The 22076-nt window shown below is 39.9% G+C and overlaps 2 protein-coding genes across 6 annotated transcripts; one reads left to right on the top strand and one right to left on the bottom strand.

The window, feature by feature from the left end:
- Positions 1-390: 390 nt before the first annotated feature.
- pbxip1a (pre-B-cell leukemia homeobox interacting protein 1a) lies at positions 391-12402 on the bottom strand. Of its 4 annotated transcripts, none has more exons than XM_085445937.1 (11): positions 12013-12402; positions 11350-11478; positions 10041-10125; positions 9877-9944; positions 6647-7286; positions 3677-3910; positions 2903-2926; positions 2450-2493; positions 2229-2324; positions 1890-2070; positions 391-1768 (listed from the first exon to the last, which is right to left on the bottom strand). In XM_085445937.1, the coding sequence occupies exons 2-11, from the start codon at positions 11419-11421 to the stop codon at positions 552-554; spliced, it is 2661 nt and encodes an 886-aa protein (XP_085302063.1). In that variant the 5' UTR covers positions 11422-11478; positions 12013-12402; the 3' UTR covers positions 391-551. The 4 variants fall into 4 exon arrangements, with proteins under 4 accessions (XP_085302063.1, XP_085302064.1, XP_085302065.1 ...); XM_085445938.1 differs by having other exon boundaries at positions 12255-12402; XM_085445939.1 differs by having other exon boundaries at positions 12268-12402.
- Positions 12403-12453: 51 nt separating this feature from the next.
- On the top strand, positions 12454-16966 carry cks1b (CDC28 protein kinase regulatory subunit 1B). Of its 2 annotated transcripts, none has more exons than XM_085445942.1 (4): positions 12454-12533; positions 15334-15401; positions 15565-15692; positions 16238-16966. In XM_085445942.1, exons 2-4 carry the CDS (start codon positions 15343-15345, stop codon positions 16285-16287), a joined length of 237 nt encoding a protein of 78 aa, XP_085302068.1. In that variant the 5' UTR covers positions 12454-12533; positions 15334-15342; the 3' UTR covers positions 16288-16966. The 2 variants fall into 2 exon arrangements, with proteins under 2 accessions (XP_085302068.1, XP_085302067.1); XM_085445941.1 differs by lacking the exon at positions 12454-12533 and adding an exon at positions 14855-15127.
- Positions 16967-22076: the final 5110 nt, after the last annotated feature.

The raw sequence follows: 22076 nt of genomic DNA, 5'->3' as shown, positions 1-22076 counted from the left end.
AAAGGACCGCGATCTCATCCTCTGGGATTGGACAGTCACACCCGAGCAGGGATAAATGCTATCTGCAAAAACATTCTAGTATTTTTTTAACCTGCTTGGAGTAGAGATTAGTCAGGCTCCCATACAAGATAAAATGACATAAATAACCCCCCCCCCTTTTTTTTTTTCTATTCACAACTTATATAACGGTATATAAGTTGTGCTGATGGTTATTTGCAAATACCATCTTCTGTGATCTGTGTGATCAATTTAAACTGACATTATAATGAACTGTAACATGCACTACACGTGTGTAAATCACTAAACAGCAGAGGAAATTCACACGACACATTACTGAAGGACTTTGCTTTAGGAGGCATGACTCGACAGAGGTAGGTAACAACGACTAAGTCCAAGATGACAAATACAAGTCTAGCTTATAATTACAGACTCAGAGAGACATGTTTATGAGAGGCACAACCACTCTGTGCCAGAAGCTACTGCTATTACAGCTCCGAAGGCAAGAAATGTCCTATAAAACCACCACTGGTTTCCTCTCTGCAGCTGTTTTTTTAAGCCGTGGCAGCAAACTTCCACAGGGCTTCTCGCTCAAACTCCTCCATCTCCTCCTCCAGGGAGTCGTCGTCCTTCTTCCCGTCGCCCTCTAAAACATCCACCATGTCTTCCAAAATGTCTGCCACGTCCTCAGCAAAGTCGCTGAAACGAATCCTGTCGTGGATGAACACGCCGTCCTCAAAGTAGTCTGCGGTCAGCCTCCTGAACCTATCCTTGCTCTCTGATGATGACCTTTCAAGCTTGCTCAGGTAGCCCTCCAGAAGTTCCTCAAACTCTGACAGCTCCACTGGATAGAGCCCCTCCTTGCTGGCACAGTCCTCCACGGAAGTACAGCCCAGCTGGGGACGGACATTGCGTTGGAGCTTTTGCTCTTGGTCTCTCCAGAAATCGTTGTTGTGGTGCTGATGAGGATGGCGGGGCTGCTGATGGTGATGTTGGTGCTGGTGGTTTTTAGCAGACCGGCTGTGCCACGGTTTCTCCTTCCTCCTCTCCTCTCTGTCCATTCTCCTCTCACCCTTCTTGCTCTCCCACTCGTCCTGGTGTTTCCTCCAAGCCTCTTTATGAGAGTTTTGCTTTTGAGGCTTCCAGTCTTTCTCATTCTTCTCCTCTTTGTCTCTCCACCCTTCCTCTTTGCTGTCTTTCCACTGTTTTTCTCCTCTTTGCTCCCTCTCATCTTTATGCCTCCAGTCTTCCTCCTTCTTGTCTTTCCACTCTTTTTTTCCTCGTCCCCCCCTCTCGTCTTTGTGCCTCCATTCGCCCTCCTTATCTTTCCACTCTTTTTCCACCTTTCTCTGCTTCTTCTCTTCTTTATCCCTCCATTCTCCCTCGTTGTTGTGCTTCCACCCTTTCTCTCCTCCCCTCTCCTCTTTCTTGTAGTGGTCCCGCTCATTGTGTTTGCCTTTGTTCCCTTTCCATTTGGACTCCTGGGGCTTCTTCTTCCCCCACATCTCAACTTCTTTGGAGAGTTTCCTTTGGATCTCCTCCAAGTGATCCCTGACCTGTTTTCTCTTGCCTCCATCTTTTTTCATTGCGTCCAGCCTTTTCTTGCTCTCCTCCAAAAGAACCTTCTGCCGATGGAGTTCTTCCTTCAGCCTTCCTCCCTGCTTTGCGTCCCTCCCCCTCTCTGGTCCAGGTGTTTTCTGGTTACTTTGACCATCTTTGTCTTCAGGCTGTGGGGCCGAACTAGATGCAGCTGGAAGTATTTCCTGATCAGCTGTGAAGGATTTAATATATCAAACTTAAAATGACCTTGGTCGTTACCAGCGTGTCTCTATGCATGCAGGATACGTTCAATAAGTATAAACTTAAAGGGCGATGTAGTCGCCACATTATACCTGCGAGCTGGCTGAGTTCAGTCACTCTGGCTCTGAGAGTCTCGAGCTCTTTCTTCAGCTCTGGCAGAGATGACAGCTCCTCCTTCAGCTTTGCATTTTCTTTTTCCAGATCTGCTTCACCCTTTTTATCGCCACTTGCTGCTAACGCCTTCAGTGCTGAGTCAAGTTCTTCTTTCTTAGACTGAAAAATATGGTCAAATAGTGACAGTTTATAACGTGGACAAAGCTGTAGGTAAATTAAGGTGCTGCGCAAGTTGTTTAACAATTAAAAACATTCATTGAAACATCATAAAACCAATTAAAACTAAATAATTAGCATCAGTGTGACTCCATACTGACCTGAAGTTGTGCCTCTAGCTGAATGATTTGTTGGTTTTCCTGTGTCAGTTTATCCAATAGCTCTTTCATATCCTGTGGATCACTGCTAAGCCCGTCCTGGATTTAAAATCATTGGCACATGAATAGAACACATATTTTTTTAAAATGTCTATTTCTTTATGTTTGTTTTTAAAATTTTCATATCACATGATCATGTGAAGTAGGAATCTGTGGAAACAGACCTGGCTTTGTTCTGCGTCACTCAGATCGGAGGCATCAAAGTCACCTGTCAGACAGGAAAACAACGTTTTAGAACGAGTCCTTCCACAGGCACTTTCACTGACACACAACTGCCATGCTGCCTTTCAAGATGCTCAAGTGAACTTTATGAGCTCAGGCCACTCACTGCACGCCACACCAACTGTTTTTCTTTTCCATTTCATTAATAAATTTTGCCTTCAACACAGTGTGACTGCATTAGACACCTTCCCATTTAATTTAAACCCCAGAAAACATTCAGTGAGTCCTTCAAAAATATTATAAGGAGCGTTAAAATTCAGAATGCATGTTATTTGCCTTTTTCTGCTGCTGCAGCATCAACTGTCAGCCCAGATAAGTGCTTGGGCAAGCTATTGAGCATTAGCCAGTGAGCGCAGAAGCTTACACTGCTGCCTTATCTTTAGCTCTGGACCTACCATTATCCAGGTCACTGTGGAAGCCTGTTGACATAGTAGAGCTTAGTCAACAAGATCTGAAAGCAGACATCTAACTATTGCTGACAACAGCAAATAAAGGTGCTTATGTAACTTGTAAATACTGTCATTGTCAAACAGAAACTGTGAAATGATGGAAATTTATGGCAATATTTACTCTAAACTCTTAATGCTGCCTAACACTGCCAAACTCTGATGCTGCGTAGGAAGATCACAGTTTATTTTCTGACATTTTAACATACAGTGCTGTGCTAAAGTCTTGAGCCAACCCCTCTTTTCTTTATGTTTTGATGGGAGACAAACATATACCAAAACACGGCATATGAGACAAAAACAGAGCTTGTACAATTCCAAAAAGTCTGAAAGTTGTTTTTTGAAGATTCATGTAAAGAAATGGGAAAAAAATTATCTGTTTTTTGCATCAGGCTGCTCATAAAAACCGTTGTTTTCTTTTCGGTTGTGTGCAGACAAAACACTGGTTCGTCCGTTTATGCTTGAATGATTCATAGGCCAGAGGACTCTGAAAATAGTCAGGAAAACCTGAGAACTATTGCTCAAAAGCACTTTAAAGCAAAGTTTAAAGATACAGTGTGGCTCAAGATTTTTGCACAGTTCTATAAATATTATAATTTATGGTATTAAAGCATTCACTCTTACTGTTAATGTGCAGCATACAAATTGTAGCCACAATACTGCACTAAATCAAACAATAAAAGCAGAACCAAGCTAGCTACCTTAGTTATGAGAGGAACTGACCTGAGAGAAAGAGGGAACCTAGAAATAGCAAGACCAGAGCACCCACAATGCATTTGTTCAAGGAGAACCATGGCTTTTCCTCCTTCTTCTCAGCCAGCTTGAATTCTACTTCCTCTTCCTCATCCTCCTCGTCTGATGTTCTTGGTCTCTGTGCCTCAAAGGTGGGCACATTTCTCCGCCGCAGCCCATCATCAAAGCTGCCAGCGTCACCCGAGTCATACCTAATGGAAGGCTCTAAGAAAGGAAAAATGTAAGAAGGAAATAAGAAGAAATTCTAAGCATGAGAAAGAAATGGCAAGACAGCAAAGATCTGTCACGTTTTCTGTTGTATTTTTGTGACAGATGATGATAATGTGCCTAAACCTAAACCACATGTATTCAACTGTGGGCTGGAGTTACTTCAACAAATCATCTCAACATCTGTGGCATTTTTGTCAGAAGTGAATAATTATGTGCTGGCGACTTCCTCACGCAGAATACCAGACTCTAAGTGAGCAAATGAGCTGCAAAACACAACAGCGTGTAAACAGCATGTGAAAAGTGTCTGACAAAAAAAGCGACTGCTGGTTCTCAGAATGGATGACATTTTCTCACTAAATTACAACAACAGTAATTTCATGCATGGGGGTTTCATCATTTTCTCAGCGGGGTGTGGGCTCTCCTGTCATACTGATAAATCGCTTTCCAGCTGCTAGCGAGACATAGATAAGAAACATGTTAACAAATTCTCTCATTTTTCTGCTTTTATCAACTTGTTCCTATTATAAAGCACCACTTACTTTCCTCAAAAGCTGCAGAGGCAGCTTGGAAAACCTGCTAAGAGCCTCAGAGCCTGGGACCCAGATGCAAATATTTAAAGGCAGGATGCTCGCTGTATGTCACTTTACAAATAAGATCAGCTGTAATATTGTTACACACAGGTACAACGTTGACTTAAAATGTCATCTTATCTTGGGATTGAGAATAAAAAAGGGTTACTGTGTCAAAATCAAGCTTTAAGACATCCATTATTAAAAGACATTTTACAGTTGTTTGGGTTTAAGATTAACTGACAACAAAGAAAGGGAGGTTCACATACTGAACTGTGCAAAAGTCCTGATTTAATAGACATAAAACAGAAAATTTTGCACTAACAAGACAATTCCTAAAGAGCTATTAGCTGAAAACTTATAAGCATAGTGTGCAGTGTATCCTTAAAAGAAACTAAAAGTGGATGAGGGGAGGACAAATGAAGAAAAAAAAAGTATCTACAGTAGAGGAAGAAACAGATAAAGCCCTGACACAGGACCTCAGTTGATCCATCTACTGTTCACTAAAGTCTCAACAGAAGTAGTCTTAGCGGAAGGATGGCTGTCAAGAAACCATTCTTAATGAAGAAAAAAGAGAAAAGCCAGAATTATGCCAAATTACACAAGACCTGGACTGAAAAATCACTGGCAACAGTTCTTTTGTAGTGATGAATCCACATTTCTATTTCAAATTGTCACCAATATGTACAGAGGAGGTTAGGAGAGAGGTGCAACAGTGAGTGTCTATTCAAGTCAATTTAATTTTATTTATACAGCGCCAACTCACAACTACAGTTGCCTTGAGACTCTACAATAATACATACAGAGAAAAACCCAACAGTCATATGACCCCCTATGAGCAAGCACTTTGGCGACAGTGGGAAGGAAAAGCTCCCTTTTAACAGGAAGAAACTTCGACAGAACCAGGCTCAGGGAGGGGCGGGGCCATCTGCCGCGACCGGTTGGGTGAGAGAAGGAAGACAGGATAAAAGACATGCTGTGGAAGAGAGACAGAAAGCCACCATATTTTACAGATGGCTGTAAAACATGGTGGAGGCTTTGTGATGGGGCCTCATTTTGGCCAGTAGTGTTGGTAATCTTGTAAAATCGGATGAAATTCTGAACACAGTAAAGATTTTAATTCACCTGCAGTATTCATCTGGAAAATGTCTAATTTGAAACAACTTAATTTTAATCATGACAATTATCTCAAACACGCTACCAGTGAAGTAAACGCATACCTGGATAGAAAAACACAGTGAAACACTATCAGCCATGGATTGGCCTCCCCAGAGCCCGGACCTCACCATTAATGAAGCAGTGTGGGAGAACAGAACAAAAGGCAGCCTACATCCAAAGAAGAGCTTTGAATGTCCTTGCGGAGATACTATTCCTGAAGACCACTTAAAGAAGAACGCTTGCCAAAGAGAGGCTATGGTGAAGATGGTGGTCATACCATATACTGACCTTTAGCCTCGTTAGCATGTTGTATTTTCATTTAATGTTAGTGCATATTTTGAAAATCACTGCACTTATTTCTTATTTTTCTAGTAGAATATAAAGAAATGAAGACTTTTGCACAGTAATGTATATTTCTCACTGCACACAGAAAGAGGAGACAGACGTTCACAAGACTCCAACAACAAATTTTTGCCCTGACTTCAGCCTCTGGTGTACATTTCCCACAGTGGATAAGAAGACCGGTTCCCCAGAAATGAGAAACTTGTGTTGTTTAATTACATTTTCTTATTGCGCTAGTTTTCTTTTTTCTGTTACATCTCTAATTTTATTAATCTTTTGTCCTGCTTGTTGAAAAAAAGATATCTCAACTCTCATCTAAAAGAAGATTTTAAATTTAAGTTTTAGAAAATAAATTTTGCAGGACTCAAAGAATACATCATAGCAGGATCTTCCACACTCTTTGATTTAATTCTTAAAATGAGGTTGCGTGCTTGAAGCTATTTGCATACCATGGCTTTACTGTGGATTTCCAATAACACTGTTTTTGCCATCACTAATAATCTCATGTGAAGATTATTTTGAAAGAATCTATTTCTACTGAGAAAAAAAAAAAAAATCAAAGAAAAGTAGAATACACAGCCGTGTGTGCCTGGCTGGATTTGGGAATACTGTGCGAGTGCCTTTACATTTACTGAAATGCTTATGTAGGATAATCAAATACCTTCTTCATCGTCTCTCTCATCTTGTCTCACTGGCTCCGATGGCTTTGCAGGCTCATTTTTAACAGCCGCCTCCTCATCTGCCTCAGCTGAACCAACAGTCTCTGGTGCAGGACTTTCATCAGTAGGATGTTCTGTCACCAGGCTCTCGGGGACTGGGCTTTGTGACTCTGTGCTGTCTGGAACAAAGCTGATATCAGCTTCAACATGAGACAGGGGATCCGTGGCTGTAAGGGTCTCGGTGGGGACGTTAACCTCGGGTTCAGCACTGAAGACTTGACTCTCCCCAGGAGGACTCGCAGGAATCAGTCCAACATCAACAGGCTTCTGGAGCTCATGCTCTGCAGAGATGGGGATCTCAATAATCAGAGGTGCAGAGCAGGACTCCTCGGACTCGAATGGGGGGACTTCAACAGTTGGAATATCCAGTGGAGCCCCCATGTCAATGTTGGTGACAAATGGCATGGCACCTAGGTGCTCATTGTCACTGGGAGAACTGGTTACAATGTCATGGATAACTGGAGGCTGACTCTCCAAATACGGATCTGGTGGGTCAAGAAGGCTGGGTGGGAGAGGGCTCATACGGGATGGACTAGAAGGGACAGGACCCTCACTGGACTCTGGAGAGGTCTCTTGACACACCTGATGACAAGGACAAAAGTGTAACTGACATTTTAATTAACCTTCAAATAACAGAGTGGTGGTTAAACTGTTAAATACTTCAGTGTTGACTGTTCCTGCACAAGATATTTTAAACACGTCTACTAATGAGATGTTTGTTTAGAAATGTCATGAATGAATGAAAAAACACCCTGACTACGAGGACTTCATTTGTTGCTCAAAGTGTTAACGAGTAACACTCACGTGCAAGAATCGAGAAAGTAATTCTCTGTGTACAATTTATTAAACTTCTTATTGCATAACAATGATCACTAATATAACTTGCTGGCTGTTATTTTCCATTTTATTTTTTGATAAAGTGCAGCGACTTTTACATGTTATTGAGGTTATTTCCCTGCAAACAGTATCGTTTACAGTATTTCTCTTTCATTAAGTGATGCTGCCCAGGATTACTTTGACAATTTTAATAACCCTTTAATTGATATTGAATGAGCATGACAGTAAGACTGAAGCAGTTGTAACTTTTTTTTAAGTTTACTTAAAGACAACACAATGTCTACTGTTATGTTTTCTCCTTTCAGTGTCTTGATGCAGGCAGGGATGCAAAGTCATTATTAAAGGTAATTTTTCTGTGAGAATTTTGAGATTACAAACTGTACTCCCCAAGGTTGTGCTATTAGTCCTATTATGTTTAACAGAATGATACATTAAATTGTATAAATGTTGGTAGAAATAGTGAGCAATAGTTTTATGTTGATGAAGAGAGATGAATCATTACTCGTATTCTATTTACAGGTTTTAAAATCAAAATGTTAAATTTTTATTTATTCATTTTTCAGGCATCTGTAAAGTTCAGAAAAGAGCTTCAAGGGTTACTCCTTACAGGCTTTTAAGGGGTAAACATTTAAGATAGAAAGGTGGTCATATGACTGTGGTTTTAAAATATGAGTGATGAAGTCATGCTATGTGTTCTTTACCAGGAAGAGAAGGTTAGATAATGCAGCTTAAGTTTTAATGTCATACTGTACAAAGTAATCACTTCTAGACGTCTTCGGGCCTTCTTAATACATTAAACTCCTACTAATGTGCTGCTGGTGCAAGTTGATGAACGTTCATTTACATGTAAGTCTATCAAAGCTGTCAGCTGCATATTGGGTAGATGCTGTGTGATTGTTGAGAGCATTCAAAGCAACAACCAACAACAACAACCTTTATTTATAGAGCACATTAAAAGCCTAGGCATACCAAAGTGCTTTACAGAAAAACAATAAAATAATACAGTTAAGAGCATTAATATCAAATATAATAAGAACAGCAGACAATGTTCACAGTAGAAAGCCACTAATAAAATGGACTGCAGCACATAGATTATAGCAGACCCAGTGCCGCATGATAGAGAACACCAATAATGAAGGAATAGTAAAGCAAACAGAAAGGTTGAGGAGTTAAGCTGTTGTTTATATAGAGTATGGGCCAAATTCTGTGTGTGGACTTATATTTGCCCATGGATATTTTGGTGCCCACTATAGACTGAAGTGAAAGAGAAAATTCACTGGTAGAAATATGAATAACACTGGATGTTTATTTTTATTTTTACGGTGTAAACAGGAATTATTATAACCATCTGTTCCTTCAATTTGTTGTGCTAATCAGATTTGTAGTGAAAGGATATTACCGGTAACGCCAGTAGTTACTACTGGATTTCGGGTGGCAGTGTATGTGTATGAATTAGGTGCAGTCATATGAAAAAGACTACAGACAGACTAACTGTACTTACAGCAGAAACAGGTGCTACAGTTGTAGACCTGCTATATCAGAAGACCTGATTTATGAGTTATTGAGACTGTGTACCAGCAGTCCTTGGTAGTTTAAAGTCAAAAGAAACAATCAGAGGTAAATATTTGAAGGAAATACTTACAAAAATAGTCAGAATACATGGAGTAGGCATGAGTGTAAAGTCCTGCTGGACTTATGCTCATGTTAGCGTGGAGGGCAATGGGAACGCAGACAAAATTGCAAAGTAAGAGTTGAAATTAGAGGCTAACATAATGAAAAGCTCTATTTGGAAATAGGGAGGCATAGCTTAAGCTTTTTTTTAAATATAATTCAGAGATCTTGCATAAAGCTTTATGAGACGAAGCTCTATTTCTCTTAAACGGTGGATCGGAAGATAAGATTCAGATAAAAAGATTTGAAAAATTCCTAAGGTTTAAGCTTGAAACCTGTTAGGTGAAATGTGACCATGTTATGAGAAGAAAGGCATGATATTTATTTATAGAGAGCTTGGGGTTTTAAATCATAGATCACTTCCAAAGACCTCCTCACACAAACAACTTGAATCCAGGAAGCGCTCCTACTTAAAATATTTTTGCAGATGTGTCCCCCCCCCCTTAAATCTATCCTGATGTGCAAAAATACCCTGAGGTTACACACTGTGGTAAAGTAGGTGGAGCTGCACCTTCTGAGCAGCTATGAAACTCAGAAAAGAAGATGATATTCTGGCTCTCAGCTATGATCTGTCAAGCAGCAATACATTTGGCACAGTTGGTAAGTCTAAATATGATGTGATTGAATTTTTGTCTTCTTAATGAACTCCTGCGTAGTTACTAACCTGGTGGCCTTCTTCAGATAGTACAGTTTCTATGGGGATACCAACGGGTTTGAACTCCACAGCAGCTCCTGAAATAACACCGACACAATGCAAAAACAAAGATGTAGAACCCAAGAAAAGGTCAAAGCTTTAGACACCAGGCAGATATGTTGACTTGTCAGTACCTGCCACCTCCTCTGAGAGACTGGGGACATCCCCCAGGCTCTCTGTGCCATCATCCACGGGCCCGACATTCTCAATGGCAGCTTCCTGTTGAGTGAGAAGACCTAATGAGAACCAGCTGGTAAAAATTTACACCTGTAGCCATAACCTTGACATTTAGAGTAGCATTCACACTCACCAATGATTACAACTGGCACTGCTTACCAATTAATTATGGAGTCAGATTTTCCTGTAATGATCTTGAAATATTTGATAACAAAAGCTACAAATCACAGTCAAACTACTGTCTGATGAGCTTTTACACATTCTCCAACCCAAACTGACAAAATAATATCCATGCAGCTGTCATTGGTTTTTCTATCCTAACAAACGAGGCTGGGTAAAATATTAGTAACACCTCTCAGCGTAACACAAGGTTTTCCTAAAACCACAGCAGCCTTACTACAGGCCAAGTCATGCTTGCATACTGAGCTAATACACACACAAAAAAACAACTGTGAAGTTGAGTACTGTATGGGATACAAGTTGTTGATATAAAAGCTGAATTAAAAGCCAGTTATATATAGTTCTAGAAACAATTAAACAGTAATGACTTCAATAAAAAAAAATACATTTTACATTCAGTACTTCTGTTTTGCCACCTCTTACCTGCTGTTAAACCTCAGTGTGGTCACTGTGAGTGGGAAGCCCGTTTTTGATATTTAATATATTTAATGATTAACAGAAATTTGTGATTGAAACCACTGCAGCTTTTCTTTCATGACTCAAAAACCCTGATGCTGGATATCACACCGACTGACTGCAGTTGCCTCTCTGCCACTGAGAATGACAACGGTTCACAGCGAAGTGCAAGCACATGTGTGTCACTAAATCTGAGGTGCAACATACCAGAAAGACTCAGTTCAGTGTGACTACAATATTATCTTAGTTGGCACAGTGTATACTGGGATATTTGCTTGCTATAAATACCTTGTGCTGGTCAGATAGCCAAGTGGCATAGAAAGCTATTCCAGAGGGGTACATTACTGGATAAAGTATGAGAACTGCTAGAATATTATAAATAAAGCATAGACAAAAGGCCAAAGTGAAATAAATCCTATTTTCATCTGAACTGTGCACATTATCTGCCTGATGAGGCACAATTTGGCGCTCTGCAAACATTCACCAGGATGTTTCCCACTTTAAGCAGCTCTGGGCTGCAGGTTAGGACAAGACAAATTATAAATGAACCAGTATTCATGGAGCAGGATAATAATCATGGTGCTCCAAATGATACCCAGACTTTCCTTAGCTATGCTCATCTCGTCTTACCTCCGGGGAGAGGAGGGTCCAGCTGTTGGTGGAGGAGCCTGTGCTGCCTGTGCTGTTGCTGCTGTCAGACATCGCCCCCGTCAGGCTTAACTTGGCACAGCACACGGGACAGATTGAGCTTTAAAAATCCTGCATATGACGACAAAAACAACGTGTCTTCAGCGAGCACGCCTAATGCACACATGTGAGCCTCATTATCAACATGCAATAACCCGACTACAACGTGTTCAGGTGCATAAGGCGCAGTTGAGAACATTAAAAAATATGCATAAAACTCGATGAGCCGTGTGTGATTTTATGCAGCATCCGCATGCAATTTTTTTTTTAAACTACGGTAAAAGAGGCCAGAATCGCGCAGTTGTGGCACAGTTAAAACCTTGCAAACGGAAACGGGATAAAGAGCAGATTGTCGCTGATTCAAGTTATGTAACGGAGGCATCCATAATACACCGCTGCGCAGTGAAACAAAGGCTTCAGTCAGTGCAGAAAACAAGAATCTCCTGACTGCATTCATCGCTACTGCTATTTCCAGCCAGCCATTCATTCAAATCCATTCATCCAGTCAATCTGTGCAGCAGTTAAATGCCCAAAAATGGTCAAGCCCCCCCCAAACTGTACGGGTACTTCATTGATCCAAGCATGCAAATAAAGGTCAATACTCACTTATCGGCAACGCTAGCGCGCGCTAAGGTTCTGATTTGCTCTTATAAGAGGTAAATGCTGGGCGGCTGTGGTTGTTGTAGCAACCAAATTCAAGGTTCACTCATGATGGTAAACAAAGGATGGTTGGCTGAATTTCCCACTCCCACTCTTCCGCGTTCTCACTCAGGCCCAGCTGTTAAGCAGGCTGCCCCCGACACGAGCTCGGCTCCATCACCGCAAACGCGAACAAGACGTTTATTTACCCCGCGTGCTCACACTTGAGTCGCTCGGCGTTTTCCACTTCAAAGGGCTTTGCTTTTGTTTTGTTTAGCACGAGCACAGCTCCTCTCCTCTGAACTTGGGAACTTCGGGAATTCCAAGTAGCGTCACGTCGACCAACGTGTCTCACATCCAATGGGATTTCACCAAAGCCGCGGGAGCACCCGCCCCCGAATCATGGCTGGACCAATCGGATAAAAGTGTCGCGTCAGGAAAGCGACGTGCATCCCAGCTTGATTGACGCACGCAGGTGAAAGTGGCAGGTGATGGTCCCGGCTCTTTCTCCTTGGTTTATAATAATACAAGTTCATGTGTGATCCCACAAGATACACACACATATACAGGAGCCACCAGTCGCTCACTGACACGTCTGCTGAACTATATTTGTACGGGACTTGCCAGAGTGGACAACCCCTTTCCCACTATTGCTCCAATGTGGGCATTCATTTCATCATCTGACCCCTTCTCCTCTAAAATTAGTCATTTAAGTGTTTTCTCTGGATAAGCACTTTCCTTCTTACACCTCTGTACTCCTAAATCAAACAACAACAATCACATAACTACATAACTGATTGTTGGGGAGAAATGGTAGCGTGTAAATATATATATATATGTATGTGTGTGTGTGTGTAGTATGTTTACTCTGGTGGTCTATCCCCAGAGGTAAATGTACACATACAGTGGTGTAAAAAGGTATTTGCCCTCCTTCCTTCTTTTTTTTGTCACACCTACTTGTTTCAGATCATCAAAAATATATATATATCAGAGAAAAATAACACTAGTAAATACAAAATGCTGTTTTTAAGGGGTGATTTCAAATATTAAGGCGAAAAGTTATCCAAACCTACCTGGCCCTGTGTGATAAAGGAATTGCATTAATAACCCGTTATTAGGTTTAGGGAGCAATTCTTTCTTTCACATAGGGCTAGGTTTGGATAGTTTTTTCCCCTTAATATCTGAAGTCATCATTTAAATGCTGCATTTTTTATTTGCTCATGTTATCTTTGTCTAATATTACAATTTAAACATGTAAGTGTGACAAATAAGAGGGAAAAGTCAGGAAATAGGGAAACACTTTTGCATAAAGATGGATCTCTTAGATTTTATTTATATTGTGCATACTGTAATGCACATTAGCAACAAAAGTAATCCCAGGACTCTTACATTGTAATATAACAACGTCGCCTTACAATATTAAAGACAAAAAAACATTCATTTGTGCAAGCAAATGAGGACAGTGCATTGGGAGAGAAACCTTCATTACTAACAGGAAGAAATCTTGCACAGAACAAAGCTCAGGGAGGGTGGCCATCTGACAGTGGAGTGAGAAAAGAAGAGCACAAAGCCACTGCAAACAATATAACAATAAATACTCTGCAGGCTTGGGGGATAAGAGAACATTCAGCTCAGGAGAAAAACACAGAGAGGACAATGGACAAACTACGGGAAAGAGAGGGTACAAAGACAATAACGTGATGGTGGCATATATTAATAACTGGAGAGTGAAAGAGAGAAAAGCAGAGGATTGCTTAGTATAATGGGCAGCCAGCATAAATAAGGGGTGGCTCAGGGTCACATGATCTGTCCCTGATGTGAGCTTGATTAAAAAGGAAAGTTTTAAGCCCCTAAGTAGGAGGGACTTAAGCCCAAGAATCCTCACAGAAGTACTGCAGGCCAAGCTAAAGTGAGCTAGAAAAACTTGGTGAGACTGGGTGAGATTTCAGGGCAAAGGTCAGTTTAGAATTTATTTAGAAGTAAAAAATTAAGAGATTCTAGATACACATGTAGGGTGTTGAAAATGTCCATAGGTGCGGAAATGATAACATTAGACTATAAATTATAGGCTGGTTAACTAAAACTAATGTTGCTACATACATGAATAATCTCTGAGGTCTTCCTCTTTCTGGCAGCTCCATATTCAGTAACTTTGCCCAATATATCCACTATCCCTCCTCTGAATATCTCCAAACCATCTCATCCTTCCCTCTCTAACCTTCATTCTCGATGCTATTCTTTCTTCACATATCAATCTTCTCCACCTACACGTTCTTCAGCTCTATTGTGCAAAGTCTATTGTTTTGGACGGTTGATCCCAAAGTATGTAAAAGTCATCCATCTTTACTACCTGCAGACCTCCACCTCTCCAGGCTCTCTTCCACATGCTCACAGTGTTATCTGTTTAATTATATAAAAAAATAAACTACTACTACTGCTACTACTACTACTACTACTAATAAAAAAAAAATACGGAAACTTGTATAATATAAACTCTTATAAAATAAAAACTAAGATACAATGAGAAAATGCATGGAAACGAACTGAAGTAAAACCGTTTGAAATGTTAAAAATTTAGAGCTAAAATAAGAAGAAACCTTGTTGACGTCACCTTTCTCTCAATTGAATAAAACAGTGTCAAAAACTATAATAGGCTTAAAACTTTCTCACGATATCACCGCTAAAAACGATTATAAGCTCAGTCTGGGACTGGTTATGTAATCACACCAAAGCATGTCAGGACAGAATTGTGGTCGAACTTTGGACTGAAATGGAATGTTTGTTTTTTTGTTTTTTGTTTTTTCCCCAGATTTTTCCACCCTGATGACGAATTAGGAAATCAAAGAAGTTACGTTAATGTCCTGCGACAGATAGAAGTAACCAATAGCAGACGAGTTTTTCGGTCGTATTGACCAATAGGACGAGGCGAGGTCTATTTGAACGGTGAAAAGCGGGCTCGCAGACATTCGAGAGGGAAACAAAGAGAGAGCAAACAAATCGTCGCTGTCGGATGCGAAATAACTGGAATAGTTGGCTTTTTTAAAATCTCTGGGAAAGTTAATTAGAAAAAACAAAACAAAAGGTAAGTTCTTAAACTTAACTATTCGTATTGGGCATTGACAACAACACATACTTTGATTTTAAGACGATAAATACGCACACATGTTTTAAAGTCTCGTCGACCTAGCTTGAACGGATATAGCATAGCTACACTCATGTAGCCTTCTTTTAGCTTCTTTCCTTTTTCTCTAATTGTGACCGTTAATGTTTAAAACACATTTCCCACAGGGTACCACCATGTCTCACAAACAGATCTACTACTCTGACAAATATGACGACGACAAATACGAGTACAGGTACGTAAGGCATGCTTTTACGACATGCAGTTACATTAAGGTTTATTAAGATGACTCTTTGAAGAAGATGGCTTCAGCTCATTACACGACACATCATGAGTATTTTTTAATGCCCAACGCAACTGCGTTGAGAATGTAATACTACCTTTTTTTTCCCCCGCAGGCATGTAATGCTACCCAAAGAGCTTGCCAAGCGTGTTCCCAAAACCCATCTTATGTCGGAGACCGAGTGGAGAAACCTTGGTGTCCAACAGAGTCAAGGATGGGTGCATTACATGATTCACCAACCAGGTAATAACTCACAGCGTCATGATTTTAAATATTGGTTTGGTAATTTGTGCTTGCTGGTGGGTGTATGGTGGTGTAGCTTGTTGATCATATTGAACTGAAACTTGAGACAAGTTGTAATAGTTCATGGTGATCATTTTGCAGCAAAGGCCAACTCACAATTAGACTAAAACTGCAGCTGATCACTTTGACCACTATTGTTTTTCTCACTCTGTGACGTTACCTTTAAAGCTCTGAGAATGACCAGGTGGTGTAGGTGACCAATCAGTAGTCTAAAACAAGGAATTTAATTTTACAGAAGAGAATAATTTAACATTTAAATAAACAAAGTAATTTAAAACTTAGGTTTCTGCAGTTGAGGTGATGCAGACTAGATGTCATTGCTACTGGATTTTGTGGCCCAAATTAAAAAAACAAACAAACAAAAAACGGCTGGCACGCCCTATTTTTAATTAAGAGTTACAAGAGATGTGCTTGCCCCCCCCCCCCAAGACTTAAATTGCTACTTTGCACAAGATAATGAAACTTTCTTGGTGTTCCTCCTCCAGAGCCACACATCTTGCTGTTCCGACGCCCTCTGCCCAACCCAAAATCATAAAGGAGATTCTCTGGGTCCTTCAGGGACATCAGTCTACCATGTCGCATATCAACTCATCACCATGCTCTGATTGCCATGTCGGCTGATTATGCTGGACCTGGAGAAGGACTGCTGCATTTATGAACAGTGATTATGGAATGGATTGTGTTGAAGGAAAAAACTATGACCCACCTATTTGGGGAAAAGACTTCTGCATGTGTTAAGAGCAACACGACGTTTGCCAGAAACCTTCAATTCAGCTTAAACTGTCCTTTTTGACTTAACCTGTCCATCTTGTGAACATGCTTGGATTTTTCCAGCTTTTTAGAACAATTGCTGTAAGATGTGGGGAGTGAAACTTGATCAACCATTTGAGTTATTATAAGTGCTTTCTGGGTTGAGCTCTAGCAGAATAGTTGGATCCTAAATTGAGTTGGACTTTGAAGCCACAAATCAAGGTTTCAAAGTCTCATGTTGCTGCTTGGTTAAAATGACACTGTAGACTGGCATTTAATGACATTTTGCCATATGCAGATGAGGGAAAGCCTGCATTTGAGTTGGATAGATTCTAGTCTTGATCCAGTTTTCTCGAGCATGTATATTAGTTCTGGCTTAATGTCTGGGTCTATACCAATGAGCTGCTCAGTATTTATGAAATGTTTTGCCCTTTCTGAAATAAATGTAATCTTTTAAATCTTAATGTGGACTTGTGTTTTGATAGTGGCAAAGTGGCTGGTTTACTGATCTCAAATGCAGCATGAACCTGAATGAGGTTGGTGGGGGGAAATCTTTACAACATGGAGTTTTGTGACATTTTCAGCTCGAGCAGAGTTGAATTCAATAAATCTATTTTGGTGTCAGTTTATGTGAGGAAACAAATCTGTATGAAGCACTCGATGGCTTATCTTGAAATTCACAATTGCTACAGGAAGAAGCAACAAGATTTTTGGAGCTCATAACTGGAAACCTACCAATTAACTGACTTTTGCACCATAGTATGCAAACCTTAATACTTGAACTCCATCAGATCCTGAAAAAATCTCCATGAACAACTTATTGCATTGGTTGAAGCACTGAATGAGTGATGCGTTTGATAAGGTTTTTACTGCATAGGGAGTTTTGATGTTTCCCCAAAAGGCAAATAACCCATACAAAATGATTGCAAAGAAACAGCAACTCCATCTTCTCCAAATATGTATATAATGTCGGTGACTTCCAGCTGACATCCACCTACACATCAACTGAAGGCTGATCAATCACACTTAATGTTGTGGAAGTTATCCCCCAGAGGCCCATTCTGAACCAGGTTAGCCTCTATAATCCTGATAAATTGACATGGTTCTGCTGTGTGGGCTAAAATAATCCGATAACACACTGATGCCTGTAGCATTAAAATTTTCTATTCACGATGCATATTACCTTGCCAATATTTGGTCTCATCTATAGTTAGTAGCAGTCAGTATGCAATTTTTTTATTTTTTTTTTTAAAAATTGCATCTTTTCAGCTTGTATAGTCGTCTCCCCCCCCCCCCCAAAAAAAGCCTTGGACCCAAGACTGACTTATTGTGCTGCTCAATTAAGTGCGAATTATAGCTGCTTTCAAATTGGCAAATGTACACTTTTTTTTTTTAATATAAAAGAAGCTTGCCTTACCTGTCGTACTGTAGTGTGGCAAACCCCGCTAGATTAAAGTGTGATCTCACAAAATAGACTTGTGTGCCAGACAGCTGACTTGTGGCATTATGGTGCACAGTTGGTGTTCTTCCAGTGGCAGTCATACTGCATCTGTTGTCTGACACTGTGACTAGACTCTCATTTTTCTTATTAGTTGCTTACAAACCACCACCAGTTCCTGCTGCTTAATGTGCAGCATGTGTCTCATCTAAGAGTTGCTTTCTCTGGGAGTGTTTTCCTGAACGTGCATGTTGTTACGATGGTGTACTTACATAAAGGGAGAGACGGGCACAATGTTTGCCACACATTTAGCAGTTATGCTCTGTGTAAAAGGTTAATGGATTATTGTTGTACTGGGGATTTTAACCACAGGGATCAAAACCAGAAATGAGGCTGAATAATTCAGAGGACTTGTTTTGCGAGTTATTTATGAACCAACTTTAGCTGCTTGAGTTTAGAGACAAAAAAGCCTTGATAGGGTGAGTGGTGTAAGACTTGCTTCACTAGAGCAAGAATGTTGTAGCTTCAAGATCTGAAGAGAGGCTTAAACCTGCGTTCTTCCCAATGGCCTTCAGCGTTTTAAAAAAAAAAAAAAAATTAAAAAAAAATGTGAGAATGTAATGAAATTAATGAGGTGATGTCCCTTTTGTTTTATTGATCTGTGACCTCAGTAAATGCTTTCCTGAAATGTTTGTGGCGTAAATCGGTAATTTAAAGTCTTATTTAATACAACATGGTGTTCATTTTATATATTATAGCACCTGTTAGGGTCAAAAAGGAAAATTGTGCTGTGTTCAGAAGTTGGATGTCAGTAGTAGCAGTGAGGAAAATGTTACAAGATAGAGCCTACTTGCTACTCTTTGTATGGTTTAGTGAGTCACAAATACATGATGGTGGAGGCACAGATTACATGTTCTACAGTTTTACTATTTTTTTAAATTTTATTTTTTATACACTCCTCCCCTCTTGGATAGGAAAGACGTGGTTGGTGTGGCTTCGCTGACTTTACGAGTAGGAAGTCGACTTGAAGGGACGTTCCAGCTCAAATTTGGGAAGTCCGGATGTCTGACTTTGTCTTTCAATTGGAACACATTTGAAATTGAAAGAATGGTATACTCTGCTACGTGACTAAAAAGTCACCAGCCCATGACAGTGGAGTATCCTTCAGTTTCTCTGCCTCTCATTTGTCATGTCTTTGTTTCAAACAAGCAGATGGCAACAGCAAAATACTGAGTTTGATACTTGACAGCAGAATTTTAATAGGTCCATTTGTCAAATAGCCTAACTAGTACTTTTTCTCTCCCTTATTCTGATTATTATTTTTTGATCATTTGATCTCTAAAGTGTAAGATTCTGAGAAACTATAAACAGACTTTCAAAGAATAATGCTACAATGATGCTATCAAGAAACTGGAGAAATTCTAGCTTACTGCATTGCTGACTTAAAAAAAAAGTAAATTTTTGTTTGCCTAATAACTTTAGCTCTACTAACTGTACACAATTAGAATCACTGTGCATCTAAAATCAAATCCCTCCAGCTTTAAAATTTCCAGGTTTGAAAAAACAGAGCTGTTGTGAAAACTTCAGGAGGGATGTTGCGTGAAGTTGAAAGAGGTCGCTAAGATGAAAGGTGAGAACGCCTCAGTTTCATGGAGGAAATCAGAGCAGGTTAAAAATGAATTTTCCCTCTTAACATAAGCGTTCGGTTGAGTTTCCTACAATGCAACAATGTTCAGTTTTACAGATTTCTCACTGACGAAGACATCTGGCATCCTATATGAAAATATGGATGTATGAAAATATAAGTAAATCACAGACCGAGCCAATGACCGGTATTTACCACTAGTATTCTATTAAATGACACTTTTTCATATTTACCATAGAAATTGTTGGTCCATAACAACAATTTGTGTGTGTGTGTGTGTGTGTGTGTGTGTGTGTGTGTGAGAGAATTAATCGAACTTTTCGGGTTTTAATTACAAGACAATGTCCAGGTGATTATTGTGGGAAACACTTGACAGTTGTTTTTAATGTTTTTTAATATAGTACAGTGAAACGTCTTGCGTCACACTTCATTTCTTTGTATTTTGCCAGGGAACGTGAGACACGAGATTTATTGAAACATAAATGGAACTACAGTAAGTAATCTTCAGGAATACTTCTACAGGCTTCTCAGAGGACAATTAAAGCTCTTCCTTGGATATTGGCTGCCTTTTTTCTGCTCTCTGTCATGGTTATCCCACACTCTGGGAGGCCAGTCTATGACTGATAGTGTTCCAGTGTGTGTTTTTCTATCCAGGTGTGCATTTACTGCACTGGCTCGGAACCATTGTCATGCTGAAAAATGAAACTCCAGATAGCATTGCACGTGCTGATACAAATGATCACTAAACCATGACCGAACCTCCATCGTGTTCTAAAGATGGCTATAGACACTGTTGTACCTCTCTGACCTCTGCACATATTGAGAATCATTTGAACCAAAATTTGGATTTTTGAATTTATCACTTCCTGAGAGCTGCTTTTACTTATTCTCAGTTCATTTCTTGTGTAATTTGGCATAGTTCAGCCAAACATTTTCCCTAATTTCTTAAAGACATGGCTTTCAGATACTAGTCATCTCCTGTAGATTGTTTTGTAGGCCTGCCTCTTATCCTTTTTTCCTCCGCTTATCCGAAAGAAAGTTGCGTTTTCACCAAAGTCTGGCTCATTGGAAGTAAAACGAGGGGTTTTACTTATTGCACAATACTGTAGGTTATTAGGAAACACTCTGATTCACTGGTGTGGTCCATTTAAGGGCAAATTGAGCTGCACATGATAAAATATTGACACCCCTGGTTTTGGCAGTCAAAAATCAGTCATTTCTGAGAACAAAGAAATGTGAATAACAGGTGTTTACCATCCGCACCAGATGCCTTAAGCTGAATGGTTTTAGTCACAAAGTGATGGACTCATTCACAGAGAAAGAAATGAAAAAGAACCCTCTCATCAAATACAGCATCGTGTCAAAATGTTTCTGCAACCATCCACAAAATCATAGTTGCACACTTTGGACTGTGGGGGGCAGTGCAACACAGGTATAAAGCAGAGGGGCTCATTTACATTAATTCAGCAGGTATCTTGCATATATTCTGCAATGAACACAGAAAATAAACACGTCTGACTCAGTGTTATATTAGAATTAATCTAAATCTTATGTTTGCATGAATCACATTTTTAAAACCATCTCTGAACTGTAGGCTTGTAGTGTCTCTGTGGTTAAAAGCAAACGTGTTAGTGTGCAGGTCCCCGACGCATGCAGACTAACAGTGGGTGAAAGCAGCTCATGGCAACAATCGCACACTGTGGGTAGAAACTACACAACTTTGGAAGTCAGAGGTAATGGAGGAAAGAAAATGTTTCTTGAATTACAGCAAAATGTCTCGCAGTTTCTGTGAAATGTTTTACAGGTAATAACTAGGATATGATGGCCAGCAATCTGTGCCTCCTGCTGAGATTCAGAGACGTGTAGTGGGCAGAATAAGACGTTTGGTGCCTTAAGGAGGAAAAAAAACCTTGACTCTGGGCCAGATATCTATGAATCATGCTGAAAATTGGTTCCTGTGGAATCTTAAAGGTAAATGGTAACCTACACTGTACTCTCAAAATAAAATGGTGAACCAGCTTATGAGGCCGACGACCTTTTCACTGAAACTCGACCAGTCAGCGCCTTATAATATTATTACTAATATAACTGTGGTCATTTTTAGAGGAGGAGATTATTTCACCCTGACTTCAAGTCCAGGAAGGAAACACGGAGTAAATGGAAGCTGAAATTAGAGCTTCAAACATCGCTAATTTTCATTATTGAGTAAGCTTCAGATTCTCCTCACATATAATTCATGAATAATTTGGTTTAGAAAATGTCAAACAAACACTTGTGTTCAGATTTTTCTGTTTCCCTGACTAGCCATCCTAAAACCCAAAGATGCTGCATATGTTCTAATTCAAATTCAAAAACTGGCACTCAGTATTTTTTTCCTTGAAATTAATTTAGAAATGATTACTAAAGCAGTTTTAGATTTCATGTAATCTAGCTTGGATCGTGGGATGGCTGAAACCAATTTCACCTGACATTAGGTGAGAGGTGGTTGTTA

The sequence above is a fragment of the Copadichromis virginalis genome, linkage group LG22 (genome assembly GCF_057382275.1).
Source record: "Copadichromis virginalis isolate Kocher_CV1m ecotype Utaka linkage group LG22, C_Virginalis_male_GT1.1, whole genome shotgun sequence".
Lineage (NCBI taxonomy): Eukaryota > Metazoa > Chordata > Actinopteri > Cichliformes > Cichlidae > Copadichromis > Copadichromis virginalis.
The sequence above is the reverse complement of the archived record's forward strand: the minus strand, read 5'-3'. Positions and strand labels throughout refer to the sequence as shown.

Excerpts from the sequence above, each read along its gene's own strand:
- pbxip1a (XM_085445937.1), bottom strand. The coding sequence starts at position 11,421 with ATGTCTGACAGCAGCAACAGCACAGGCAGCACAGGCTCCTCCACCAAC. Across the intron at positions 9,945-10,040 it reads TCTCTCAGAGGAGGTGGCAG|GAGCTGCTGTGGAGTTCAAA; the intron begins GTACTGACAAGT and ends GTGTTATTTCAG. Across the intron at positions 3,911-6,646 it reads TGAGAGAGACGATGAAGAAG|AGCCTTCCATTAGGTATGAC; the intron begins GTATTTGATTAT and ends TTCCTTTCTTAG.
- cks1b (XM_085445942.1), top strand. The coding sequence starts at position 15,343 with ATGTCTCACAAACAGATCTACTACTCTGACAAATATGACGACGACAAA. Across the intron at positions 15,402-15,564 it reads GACGACAAATACGAGTACAG|GCATGTAATGCTACCCAAAG; the intron begins GTACGTAAGGCA and ends TTTCCCCCGCAG. Across the intron at positions 15,693-16,237 it reads TTACATGATTCACCAACCAG|AGCCACACATCTTGCTGTTC; the intron begins GTAATAACTCAC and ends TTCCTCCTCCAG.